At 39.1% G+C, this 14,650-nt stretch overlaps 1 protein-coding gene across 1 annotated transcript; it reads right to left on the bottom strand.

Annotated features, from left to right (window-relative positions):
* Window positions 1–2,696: 2,696 nt before the first annotated feature.
* On the bottom strand, window positions 2,697–4,506 carry LOC145823026 (uncharacterized). Its single transcript, XM_082921866.1, has 2 exons — window positions 3,267–4,506; window positions 2,697–2,946 (listed from the first exon to the last, which is right to left on the bottom strand). The coding sequence occupies exons 1-2, from the start codon at window positions 4,330–4,332 to the stop codon at window positions 2,912–2,914; spliced, it is 1,101 nt and encodes a 366-aa protein (XP_082777992.1). The 5' UTR covers window positions 4,333–4,506; the 3' UTR covers window positions 2,697–2,911.
* Window positions 4,507–14,650: the final 10,144 nt, after the last annotated feature.

Raw genomic sequence — 14,650 nt, 5'->3', positions numbered from 1 at the left:
AATGTCAGCTTTTTGACAGTTTGTTGGAGTGTAGCTGACTTGAAAAACTCCCTCTTCAATCTTTTCCTTGATAAAGTGTCGATCTATCTCCACGTGCTTAGTGCGATCATGATGAACCGGATTCTTAGCGATACTGATGGCGGCTTGGTTGTCGCAGTATAAAACCATGGGATGCTCAGATGGAACTCGTAATTCTTCTAACAGTCTGTTCAACCAGATTCCCTCACAGATACCTAGGGCCATAGCACGAAATTCTGCCTCAGCACTACTACGGGCGACCACTGACTGTTTCTTGCTTCGCCATGTAACCGCGTTCCCCCAAACAAATGAACAATAGCCAGAGGTTGATCTTCGATCAGTTACTGAACCTGCCCAATCTGCGTCTGAAAAAATCTCAATTTTTCTATTTGTTGTTCGTTGGAAGAAGAGACCCTTTCCCGGTGCCTTTTTTAGGTACCTCAATATTCTGGTCACAGCAGTCATGTGTTTGTCGGTAGGATTGTTCATGAATTGACTGACCACACTAACAGAGAAGCCGATGTCTGGCCTTGTATGAGAAAGATAAATGAGTTTTCCCACAAGACGTTGATATCTCCCTTTATCACTTGGTGCACTACCGTCACTTTCTTCCAATTTGATAGTTGTGTCCATAGGAGTTTCTGCCGGCTTGCATCCTAGCATCCCTGTTTCATTCAGTAAGTCTAGAACGTATTTACGTTGTGAGACGACTATGCCTTTCTTTGACCTAGCAATTTCCATTCCAAGAAAGTACTTAAGATTTCCAAGATCTTTAATCTCAAATTCCTTTGTTAGGAATGTTTTAAGTAAGCCAATTTCCTCTTCATGATCACCTGTTAGAATTATGTCATCCACATAAACAATGATAATTGCCAATTTCCCTCCTAGGGAGTGCTTCACAAATAATGTATGATCGGATTGACATTGAACAAAACCGTACCCTTTTACTGCCTTAGTGAACCGTTCAAACCAGGCCCTGGGAGATTGTTTGAGACCATACAAGGATTTTCGGAGTCTGCAAACTTTGTTGAAATTTGATGTCGTCTCAAGTCCAGCCGGAATGTCCATGTAAACTTCTTCCGCTAAGTCACCATTGAGGAAGGCATTTTTTACATCAAGTTGGTGAAGTGACCAATCGAGATTAGCTGCCAAGGATAAAAGTACACGAACAGTGTTGAGCTTGGCAACCGGAGCAAAGGTTTCTTGATAGTCAATGCCATAGGATTGGGAGAATCCTTTGGCAACCAACCGAGCTTTATAACGTTCCACATTACCATCTGCCTTGTGCTTTACTGTGAAAATCCATTTACATCCAACGGGTTTCTTACCTCTTGGAAGATCAGTAATTTCCCAAGTACCATTCGTTTCCAGAGCCCGAACTTCCTCATTGACTGCTACCTTCCACTGAGGAGACTTGAAGGCTTCCTGAATATTCCGAGGAATGTTTATCTCCGTGATGCTAGAAGTGAAGGCACGGAACGAAGGTGATAGATTATCATAAGAAATAAAGTTCCCAATGGGATGCTGAGTACATGATCTAACTCCTTTTCTCCAAGCTATGGGCATATTAAGAATACTGTTTTCGAACTCAGAATCAACAGTACTATCTGTGGTAAGAAGATTGTTACCTGGAATGTTGCTTGGATTAGAACCCGGTTCAGCCTCATGGGATTGTTGAGAAAGTGCTCCTTCTTCCATTTCCTCTTGGATGTGTTCATTATCCCGCAAGGCAACAATGAACTCGGAATTTTCGGCAGGTACAGATGGATTCAATGACTTAGGAGGTGTGGGATTTTTGGTGGTGATGGATGGCTCACTAAATGACTCAGGGGTCCAAAATTGATATTCAGGGGTCCAAAATTGATATTCCTGGGTTGGAGTCTTCCCCTGAATATCAATTTTAGGGTAGTAAGACTGGGTTTCAAAAAATGTGACATCCATGGAAGTGTAGAATTTCCTAGTGACCGGAGAGTAACACTTATACCCTTTCTGATGTGACGAATACCCAATGAAGACACACTTGAGCGACCGGGGATCAAGTTTACCTCGATACTGTTGATGGACATGAACAAAGACAGAACACCCGAAAATTTTGGGTGGGATGGTGGAGATGAGGCGAGTAGTGGGAAAGGATTTTAGGAGAAGTTGACAAGGAGTTTGGAATTGTAGGACCTTAGATGGCATCCTATTGATAAGATAGGCAGCTGTAAGAACAGCTTCCCCCCAGAAGAATTGTGGAACATTTGTGGAAAACATGAGTGATCTAGCAACATCTAACAAATGCCGATTTTTCCGTTCAGCGATGCCGTTTTGTTGTGGGGTGTCAACACATGAACTTAAGTGAACTATCCCTTTGTCTGCTAAAAAATCTCCTAGAATTGAGTTGAAATAGTCCCGAGCGTTATCAGACTTTAGAATTTGGATTTTTGACTGGAATTGTGTCTGAATCATAATTTGAAAATTTTTGAAGATTTGGCTCGTTTCAGATTTGTCTTTCATGAGGAAGACCCAGGTTAATCTAGTGTGATCATCTATGAATGAGACAAACCACCTAGTACCAGTTACATTTTTTATTCTGGATGGACCCCAGATATCACTATGAATTAGTGAGAATGGACGAGACGCTTTATAGGATTGAATGGGAAAATGGGACCGTACATGCTTAGAAAATTGACAGATTTCACAATCAAAAGGTTTTGGATTTTTATTAAATAATGAAGGAAATAAATGCTTGAGATACATAACATTAGGATGACCTAAGCGATAGTGCCACAACATAATTGCTCTATCGTTATTTTGACACGAAACCGAAAAAGAACTACCACAAATTGCCGTTTGAGGTTGTTCTTGTGGATAGTGGCGTTCCTTAAGGATGTAGAGTCCAGAGCATTCCTCAGCATTGCCAATCATCTTCCCCGAATCCAAATCCTGAAATTCACAATGAGTGGAGAAAAAATTAGTAACACACCTCTTTTCCTTAGTGAGTTTACTAATTGACAATAAATTACAGTCCAAGTCAGGAACAAGGAGAACAGAGTTGAGAATAAGATTCCTAGACAGCACAACTGAACCTGTACCAGCAACCTTTGATAGTGAACCATCTGCTATTCGGACCGTTAAATTATTTTGACATGAGTTATATGTATCAAAAATTGTTGCATCTCCCGTCATATGATCAGATGCTCCTGAGTCCACAATCCAAGGTTTTTTACGTTTCTTACTAACAGTAAAGGCGTTCAAAGAATTACCTTTGTGAGCCAAGGTTCCGGATCCTATGATGTGGTTGGAAGACGAACCAGATTGTGACTGTAGTAGTTTCTGGAGCATCTCCATTTGCTCCTTGGTGAAAGGGCTTGCTTCAGGTTGTGGTGATGGTTCATTTGTACCTACATGATTACCTCGTCCTTCTTTCTCAAGAGGCTGACGTGGTTTCCAATCTACTGGCTTTCCATGAATCTTCCAGCAAGTTTCTCTCGAGTGACCCGGCTTTCTGCAATGATCACACCAAGGCCTACCTCCTTTATTTTTCTGACGGTTGTCGATAGGAGCGAATTGAGTCTTAAGAGCCGAGCTTTCTGCCATATTCAGTTGTTGATGAGATCCCATCATGAGTTTTTTCCGACTTTCTTCGCGACGGACTTCAGAGAATGCCTCTCTAAGGTTAGGGAGCGGTTTTACTCCCATAATTCTTCCTCTGATTTCATCAAGATTTGTGTTCAATCCTAACAAGAATTTAAACACACGCTTCCCTTCGACAATCTTTTTATATAACAGACCATCAGTAACACACTGCCAGTTATGAACCTCAAACGTATCAAGTTGACGCCATAGACGAGTAAGGGTATTGAAATATTCAGTTACCGTAAGATTGTCTTGACGTAAATTGTGGAGGGAGCTTTCAAGCTGGATGATTTCAGATGTGTTTTCCTTGTCTGAAAACGTTTCTTTTGCCATGTCCCAGATCTCTTTGGCAGTATCAAATGACAGAAAATTTTCGCCAATGTCAGTGGTCATAGAGTTGACGAGCCACGACATGACCATATTATTTTCAGCTATCCACCTTTTGTAGGTTGATGCTGTGGTTTCTGGTAGCGCCGAGGCTCCGGTGATGTAGTCATCTTTCTCCTTTCCCCGTATAAACATTAACATGGATTGAGACCATTGCAAATAATTTTGCCCATTCAGTTTATGGGCAGTGATCGGAAGATGAGAGGTTTCCATTTGATGAGAGGATGAAGAGGATGAGATGATAATATCAGAAGAAGAGGAGGATGAGTTGATAGTCATTCCGAAAGCTGGACCGTATTTAGTCATGCAATAGAAGGATATATTTGAGTAGAAGAGAAAAATTCGAATATTGACTGAAGAGGCGAAAATGACGAGACAGGATTACACCCGCTCTGATACCATGAAAAAATATTAATATTGAGAGAGAGAGAGAGTGATTGAAAGACTAAACATAAACATAGACTCTTTTTATTTCAATCTATTAAGCATTACAATACTACTCCATTATATAGGAGGCCAAAAACACAAACCAGCAGGCCACGAGGCCACTACATATTATTATAATAACTAACCACCGAAAGCATGAAAGGCCACTACATATTATTATAATAACTATCCACCGAAAGCATGAAATAAATAAATCAACCGAAAGCATATGGAATAAAGAAAAGGCACGTGGCTTGATTTTCAACAGTCTCGGTTGTTGAAGGTTAGCTTCGGAGCCCAATGGGAAGATTCAGCTCGGTCGGTTTGCTCCAGTTGGAGGATAGGTTGAGGACTTTGGGGGATGGATTCAACCTCATCGACAAGTTGCTGTTCGGTCGATGTAGATCGGGCGCGTTTGGAAGGGCGAGATGAAGAAGGCCGTTGAGAAGGGAGGGCCACAACGGCAGGCTGCGCCTCAATAGTTGGTGGTACATCGGCCCTGGTTGTTGCGGTCAGAAGGGCCCTAACTCTGCTTTTCTTTGTCATCTCTTCTTCAGCAGTTAATGGGACAAGTCGTATTTCGGGTAAGGTTGGGTCCGGTTCTGGTGCTTCCTCAAGAAGGAAATCGGTTACTCTTGCTTTTCGGCGACCGCTATACCGATAGGTCGGCTCAAAGTTTAGAAGCTTAGCCCAACTCCTTTCTTGACACCGTAGTGCGGCTCGTAAAATCGCAAGGTTGGGATAGCTATATAGGGAACGGAGGTGGGCAAAATCTGCAAAAGGAGAACTGTTAGTTCGGTTAATTGACTAAAAAAACCGAAATGAAATACAAGAAAGAAGAGCGAAGTCATATTACCGGGCTCCCCCTTTTTCCAATTTATAGGCCGACCAGGAATTTGGGCTTGAAAATCCTCAAAGTTCCCAGAGACCTAGAAAAAATCATCGTCATTAAGGTCTTTGTCCGGTGTGTGTTTAACTATCTTCTCTCGGCGGCGGCGAATCCTAAGGTAATAGACCCACCTAGCATCTTTTGAGCCGATGGAGTATTGGTGGAAAATTTCGGCCAGACCAAGGTTTAGTCTGGTTTGGTGGTTTAGTGCGGCTATTCCCATAATAATGCGGTATGTATTGGTGGATAGTTGGGTGGGGCATAACCTAGTCTGCCTAAGAAATTCACATATCAATGGTTGGACAGGAAACCGTAGTCCGGTTTCTATTATGGATTGAAGGGTAAAAGGGACGAAGCCTTCTTTTTCCCACAGAATAACATCTTTTTCAGCCAAACTCAGATGAACGTCTTCAGGAATATGGTAATCTTTCCTAAATTCGGCCATACCACCAAGGGTCTCAACTAGATACCTATACTTACCCATCTGATGTATAATTTACTTATAATTTATATCGGTGCAAAAATCGTGCTCAGTAGCTCGGTTGAGCGCACGCAGGAGTGCCTGGGTAACCTAAGTCTGCAAAGTAGAAAACAGAGGGGGTTAAAGCACTGATCGTTGGACCGTGCTACAATTTAAAAGCAAGGTATAAGAGCCCTACTTCGGCCTCAAAAAACTGGTTCTATCTCGGTTCATCAAAAGGTTTGGTAGCTCGGTTTGGGCAGGTTGCTCGGTAGACCGGTTTAACGTCTAGGGGCAGCTTTCTGAGTTCGGTCTAAAAAACTAAGAAAGCTGGTTTAGCCCCAAGGCCTAAATCGGTTGCAGTATAAATAAAATTGCTTCGGTTGAGCCTCTAGGGGCAGCTTTCTGAGTTCGGTTTAGAAACTAAGAAAGCTGGCTTGGCCCCAAAAGATTTAGTTCGGTTGAAATCCAAGGTTCCTAGTTTGATATATTCAAAACTCGGTGATCTTATTTCGGCTAAAGTGAGTCAGGCTCTGGTAACTTTTTGAAACTTTCAAGTTCTAGTTCGGTTATTGACTACGGTGATCTACCTATTTAATGCAAACAGGATTCTAGTTCGGTTGCTACCTAATTTTGGATCTAAAGCAAGTTTTTTACAGAAGTTCATACACGTATGAGCTCTGCTATTATTTTTTCATAAAAGTACAGAAGCGAAGCGTCAAAAATGAAAGAAAATGTTTGCAAAAAACATGCAAAACAAAACTATACGGATTCGAAAGCAAAATAAAGGAAGCAAAGTGAGTCTACTTACCAGGTGGAAGAAGAGGGAGCTGATGATGGGAAAGTGGCAGCAAAATCAGTTCTCAAAAGTGAAGGAAGAACACGAACAGCAAGAACACAGAGAGATAAGATGAAGAATGGAAGGTGAATGATTCAAGAGAAAGAAAGGTTGTTTTGTGAAAGAGGAGAGAGAAAAAAGCGGCAAAAAGGGGCGGGACTGTTCAAAAAGTTCGAAGTACGAAGGCGGCGTGATAACAGCTCACGGCCTATCAGAGCCCGCTACGTGGCAAGGGAAAGGGAAGCGTTACAGTCGTGATTGAAGAGACGTTTTGACCGAATAAAGCAGAGTTCGGAGTAAAACTAGCTCGGCTGGATACACTGAAGGGTTTTTATCTCAGCTGGAAAGGCTTGTAGAACTTCAGCTCGGTTGAAGGATTTGTAATCTCAATCATGCTATGCAGATGAAATTAAGGGGCAATTGAGAGGGTAATTTTGGGAAAGAATTGGGCCGAGCTGTGAGTTGGGCCCTGCGGCCCAAAGCGTAAAGGAATCGGTAAGAAGCCGTAATGTTATTTCGGCCCAGTAGAGGTATAGATACTCCGGCCCAAAAGAAGTGAAGTTATTCCGGCCCAGGATAGGTGTGGTTATTCCGGTTCGAAAATGTGTAAAGCAATTCCGGTCCGGTGGCAGTTCGAAGTGAGTCCGGCCTTGCATTTAGTCCGGTCGTGACATATTATGGTTAGGTCGGTCAGAACTTGCCACTTGGAAGTTTGATCTAAACACACCATGGTTGAACAGGGGAAAACCGAGATAAGGAGTTGGAGGAAAAGACCGAGCTAAGGACAGTTCGGCGTTCTCTGTGGCTCTGCGTAGCCAAGCTTATTTGGGTCATATAGTAGTTCGGCCAAAGTGAAAACCATTCCACTTGGTTTAAGCAGTGGGGGAGGGTGTAAAAGGATAAGCATTATCCTTAGGAGTATGAATCCTAAGAGGACTCTGCATGGAGAAATAAAAGTCCTACTAGGATTATGCCACTCGAAACCTATAAAAGCTCACAAGCACCACCTTGGAGGAGGTAATTGAACACAATTCTTTCTGAGAACATAAAACTTTGTCTATTTGTCAAGCTTACTGACTTAGGCATCGGAGAGGTTTCCGGCACACACCCGCCGGCTAGCTCACGTTTGTGTTTTCAGGTAATAAAGCGACGTCGTACGGAGGAGCGTGGACTTGGTCAACAGGATTATACGAGGAGAATTATTTCCTCCCCGTACAGTTACATCTCCAGACCCATCCATTGAATGGTTATCAACTTCACATCTCCAGAACCACCCAACAATACTGACATCTTTTGAGATTTCTTGTGTGTAAATTGAATGGTTATCAAACATTTTATCCCAATAATTCCAGTTAATGGAATTTAGAGGATAATGGGAATCATCCAAGAAACATTTTAGAGGAATATTAATTTAGAGGATACCATCAACTGGATTTAGAGAATAATTCCAGTTGTGTGCCTACTAATTCCATTGAAATATTTTATTAAACACTTGATAAGCAAGGAATATAAAATGGTTATGAAAAACATTTTATCAAACATTTTGGTAACAACCAAATGATAGTAAATGGGTTGATTTTGCGAAACCTAAACCCAAACCCAAAATCAAAATCAAAAGTGTAAGAAAAATCAACAATACTCACAGGGCTGGTATGAAGATGAATGATTTTGCGAATCGTTCTTTTGATGATCTCTATGGCTTCAAAGAAAAAAAAACAAAAAAAATCTGTAATCAATATAAGGTTGGTTTCATTGAAAACAAAGGGCTGGTATGTCGCCGATTTGCTGGTTTCATTGAAAACAAAGGGCTAGTATCTCATGAGGAATGAATCAATATTTTGAATCTGTAATCAATAAAAGATTTTGAAGAACCTCACCGATTTGCTATGTGTGTTGCTAATCTGCTGGTATGTCGCCGATTTGCTGGTTTGTTGCCGATCTGCTATGTATTAAGAGTGAGCTCTAAGAGTGAGAGATGAGAGAGAAAACTCAATTTTAAATTTTGAAGAGAGAGAGAGAGAGAGAGAGAGAGATGGATGGAAGGGAAGAAGAAACCCCATTGTAAACTCACCGTAGGATTGAATCACCCCATTGTAAATCCACCCTTGAAATATAGACATTTTTTAGCTATTGGATTGAATCAATCCAAGGGTTCACATTTTGACAAAGGGACAACAGTCCCATCAGATTTCAAAAACCACTCTCCATTATTATATAGATATATCAAATGTGGTAAAAACTAATAATAATAAGGGTAGCGTCAATAAAATTAATGACAAAATTAATCACATAAATTAATCTAAGATACATATCAAATTGTGTGTGAGACCCTTCATTAAATATGAGGTAATATATAAACTATTTATGTATTATCTTTCTATCCATATAACAAATCTTAACCACTATTGGGATTGGAGCGAAAAAATATCTAGAAATATGTAATAAAAAAAATTAAATTCAATAATAAAAATATCTCATAATATATTTTTTTTTTTTCCCTTGTTCTTATATTGTAGGCACAATTATTAGTTAGGTTCTTTATATATTATGGTGGTATGAAGGAAAAATGATTGGTTGGTCCAGGGGCGCTCATGTGATTATATCTCTCATCAATTATAATTTATCATACTTTTTTATATTTCGTAATCATTCAATACAAATCAGGGTATCATTCTCTCTATCAATTACAATACTATTGATTGCAGACATATAGTTTCTGCGAATGTAGATAGGGTCTGATGGCCTTTATTTGTTTATTTGTGTGTATTTAAACTTTGCTACTTTGTTCTATTGTTCACTTAATCAAAAAAAAAGAATTACAATGCTATTGGAGTATCACGTGAAGGTCTTTCAAGGCCATCAAATAACTTTCAAGGCCACCAAATAACTTCTTGGTAGGGAGTTGGTTCAAAAAAAAAAAAATTAAAAAAAGAAGAATATGAATACGATGGATATACGTTTGTGGAGTAGTTAATTTAGGTTTGCCAAGTCCTACTTGTAAAAAGCGATCGTAATTGCGTGTGGATGTGGGTGTGCGTGTGGAAGTTCTTCCGATAGAAATTGAAGATAATAGAATAAGATGGTCTTTGGCCAAAAATTGTTAGATTCGTTTTCTCATTTTGGAAGCTAGTCACTCTTTTCTGCGGACTCGGTAGTTTGATTGTAACTTAAGTGGTGGTACATACGGTTGGTCTCGTCAACTCCCTAAAAATCCGATTATGCGACTTAAGTGGTGGTACACACGGTTGGCCCCGTCAACTCCCTAAAAATCCGATTATGCGACTAATAGCGGTGTTTGGAAGGTTGGGTTTGAAAATTTTTTTGATTAAAATTTATAAAAAAAATAAAATAGGTTAAAACAGTTAATAATACAAAATATTACATCGAATCCATAATCATTTCACTTTTTCTCTCACAAACTTCATATTCAATTACAAAAAAAATTTACTCTCTTCCTAAATACAACTATTTTAGCCTAGCTAACTTTTTAAACGAGGCCAATCTTACACTGTGTTTCGATTTAGAGATTTGGTGAGAATAAAAAAAATAAATAAAGAGTTCGAGATTTCTCATCATTTATTTAGATAATTAATTATGTAAGTAATGGTGGAAAGAAAAAAAAGGGTAAGAAAGACAAATCACTCTAGATTTAAGTTTTATTTCTCATCAAAAGTAGTGAGATTTAATGAGAAATTAAAATTATTCTTTACAAAAAAAAAATTGTAATATCTAGACTACCTTCTAAATACCAAGTAAATAAAATAAAAAGATATATCTATCAGCTTTTAATCATTATACATTCATACAAGAAGACGAGAAATCACAATTTTATTTTTTTTTTTCTTTTCTTTTCTCACCTAGACGAGAACTCCAATCGTTTCCTTCTTTTTCTAACCCCACGATCCAAACGGAGTGTTAACGTTAGAGATCAAAATTTTAAATATAAAAAAAATTAAAATGACGCGTCTAACTGAGTCAAAATTATGGATTACATATTATTTTTCTAAATATATGTTGTTCCAGTTCTCAATCCTTAACATTAATGATTTGAGTCTGCTTTTAATAATGTTGGTGCTGCATGCGTCAATTAATATATTAATTAGTGCACCAGCATTAGTTATGATATTATTATTGATTTCACTTATTATATAAATTACAAATACCAAAAACCTATTAAATTATGTCATATTATCAATTAGTACACTAGTTAGTATACTAATTTGTACATATAATATTATTCTTTTACTAATTTGGGGCTATCACATTATTAATAATCTCAATTAATCATGCCCAATTAATTTAACAAAACATATCAATTTTGAGATTCTATTTAGGGGTTGTTTGAGATGATTTATATAAGTGTATTTTTTGACTTTTTGGCTAAAACAGTAAAGAGAAAAAAGATATATGTTTGGGATAACTTCTTATTTTTTTACGAAAAAATGTTTAATAAAATGTTGTATCAAATATCAAAATCACTCTTGTACCCTTCTTGACACATACTGTGTACATTCAGTGCATTGTTTAATTTTATTGACTTAGGAAATTTGGTACAATGTGTAAAGATAGGTACACTGGCATGCACTTTTTCTTATTGAATTCAAAAGGACAAATTCATAATTTTAACCTTTGTTTGTTCAACATTTTTTTTCCCGCTCAAACATGGGAATAGTGTTCACTTTTTTTTGTAAGGGATGCCAAATATCCACTTAATTAGGATGTATACCTTGCTAAAAAGAGAAAAATGGGATCTCGACTCTTTTTAGTAGAAAGGCATTTCAAACACAATACTCAAATTTATGTCAAATTTAAATTTAGAAAAAGTTTACTAAAAAAATATCTCTTCATATATTAAACTATCTACAAAATTATTAAGCAATATCATATTCCACTGTTGACATATTAAAATTTCAGTCAGTGAAAATAGGAATTTAATTCCTCTCGGTGAAATGAATTTGTTTGCCACCAATTCGATGCCTTGAAATGGCGTTTTTATTCTTAAAAAATAAGAATAAAGAATCAAAAACGAATATTTTTCTTTTACAATTTTTTTCCTCATGAATATTTTTGCTACTTAACATAAAAATTTCTTTACACAGAAGCTGTATCAAATGCAGACACTTTCATTAAAAAATAAATGAAGCTCCTCAGTTTTTAACTTTTTAATTCTATATATATTTTGGTTACATATAAACGACAAAGTTGTTTAAAATTTTAGGTTTTGAAAGTTTGAAAGACAACATTAATTAAATATTATATGAGTGATTTTTCGATCACACTGCCAACTCAGTAATCAGCTGGAGAGAACTGGCAGAATAGATGACACCTGACTGACTTGCAACAAAAAGAGAAGATTCCGGCGGTGGTTCGTCCACCCAAGGGCACTCCGACGATCAAGCCAGTATATCTCTCAAAGATAATCAATAGTGCTAAACTCACTGTTCAGAATATAAATTGCGTACCTTAGATCCATCGGGAATGCTTCTCTTTTATAGTTACCTCAATCCTAGTCTCCATAGAAGCCTAGCTTCAAATGGACTCTTACTCAGTGCTTATCCTGGACTCTCCAACAGATAAAGATAAACTCCCTAAGAGTTTTATCCTTATCCATGCTAAAGTCCTTCTTTATTCTAGGACTCTCGTCCCTTATCCGCTTATTTCGGATTCCGATATCTTCGGAGATAACCTCGGCCTTGCCGAGATAACCTCGGCGTCATAACCTGGACACATGGCACCTTGTCTGACACGTCGGCGTCACCTTGGCCACGTGTTGGGACTCAGAAAATATATCCCCATAATTGCCCCCTAGGTTCTATTATCTCGACATTCTGAGGTGATGGAACCTATATCAGTACTTCCTGCCAGTACATCGGCTTAAGCCGAGCTCATCATTATAGGCTGACATGTCTTCTTAAAGATCAAGAATTCCAAGAGCTTCTTCACACGTATGAGCTGTCATGCATCACAATTCAACCGTTTCAGCTACGTGTCCTTCTCTTATTGGATCGTACATAGTACGTGCTTCTTAATCGTCTCGCGCATGCGTGCCCTGTCTGACGCTCACATTGTTTTAGGCGCATTTAATTCTGTTTTGCTGCCATTTCAAGTTTTAACAAAACTTTTTCTTCTCTCTTGGTCTTCTCACTTTCGTATCCTCAAGCTCTCAACTCTTTCTAGCTCTTGAATACGCCATTGTTCAAGCTTCCATAGCTCTGCAACTTGCCCCGTTTACCCTTTCCTGTGAGATTTTCACCGATCTTCCTCCTTCGTAACCGTCGTCAGACTTCGGCAACCCGCATTCCAGCTTCCCTCTTTTTGGTAAGCCACTATTCCTCCTAATTTCAGTTTCTTGTTACCTTACTGAACTTTACTGTTTTACCTGCTGTCTTTGCAATCTTGTTCATATTTTTGATATTTCATCTTGCATCTTGTATTTCACCATATATTTGAACATGTTTGTTTCATGATTCTGTTTTTACCCAAGTCATCTTCTTGAATATACACTGTTCACACTCCTGTTGATTTCTGCCACTGTTCTTGGCCCGATACACCTGTGCAAACTTTTTGTCTTGATTTCTTGATGGCTTCATCACCATTCTTGATTCTGAAACGCATCTCTGTTTTTCTGTTTTCCAAATCCGTGCATTCAATCTTCGTTTCTTTAGATCTAGGTTTTGGGATTTGTTTGTAGAACTCAAAACAATTGTTAGGGAAAATTGAAACGATTCCCCACAGATTTTGTGCATCTTCTAGTTGTAGCTGAGGTCCAAAAAACCCTTTAGAAACACATCCTTCTGAAATCCAACCCCTTCAGTTTAAGCCGATATCATGGGTATGTGGAAGCATAGGGTCGACACCCCGGTCAAATTAGAGCACTTTAGGCAGGAGTTTGAAATCCCGACCGACGTTCATCTGAGGTTGGCTAGGGAGGATGACTCTATCATGCCCGATGTAAACCTCATGCCTTTCCCAGTAGTAGCGTTCATTGAGTGTGGACATAGGTTTCCACTTGACCCTTTCTTCCGTGAAATTCTTCATTTCTATAGGTTGAACCCAATGCAGCTTGCCATCAATTTTTACCGAGTTATTAATGGTACCATAGCCTTAGCCAAACAAGAGAATGCTAAGATTACTCTTGCCGATTTCCAGTACTGTTATACCATGTGTCACCTGAAATCGGAAAAAGGCCACATCTATTACCTCAAGCCGAGGTCTACTGAATACAAAATCGTTGCCGACCTTCTTGACTCCAACAAGGGAGCGGGGGATGATTACTTCATCGTCTTGGGCAACTGGGAGTTTCAGCCAAACGATGACCTCCATCTTTATCCCCTAAGTCGAACAGTTTTCGGGGAAGGAGCTGGTAAGGGCTACCCTTCACAAATTTTCATGCTTTCTTGCATAAAGTTTTCAACATTCTGCTCTAATGTCTACGCTTTTTTTCTTTTTCTTTTTTGCAGTTCTCCCTCAGCCACCAAAGGGCTTCCGTCAGTCTTTCTTTCCCAACAAAGACTTGAAGAAACTACTGAATTTGCCAGTCCACAAGCGGAAGGTCCCTCTACTTCTTAACTTCATCCCCACTTATAAGTCGGCTCTCCTCGACGTCCCAAAAAAGAAAAAGAAAAGCCTTTCTACACCTTCTGCCATAACTCCACAAGTCGCATCCACATCTCAGACAGACCAAGGATCAACCTCTGATCCAGCTGAGCAGTCGTCAACCTCGGCTCCATACCTGATCCCACCATCTCAGCCACAACGTCGGCAACGAACTGTGTTTTCTTCTGAGATGGGCCGCTAGAAAGCTGTCGCAAAAGACCTCTTAGCCAGCATCCCTTCTGACATTGACGCTCAGCCAACGCAAACCCAGCCTCCACTAAAGTAAAAAAGAATAAAAAAGGCTCAACCAAAGGCAAAGACTTAGGTTGATACTGAGGACACCTTGCCAATTTCCAAACTGGCTGAGAGCGAGAAGACTGCCTCTGTCCCCGAGAAGAGGTCTGCTGAAACACAC

This window comes from Camellia sinensis, chromosome 3 (assembly GCF_055761805.1).
Source record: "Camellia sinensis isolate YWXY chromosome 3, ASM5576180v1, whole genome shotgun sequence".
Taxonomy (NCBI): domain Eukaryota; kingdom Viridiplantae; phylum Streptophyta; class Magnoliopsida; order Ericales; family Theaceae; genus Camellia; species Camellia sinensis.
This window is presented reverse-complemented; position numbering and strand designations above follow the sequence as displayed.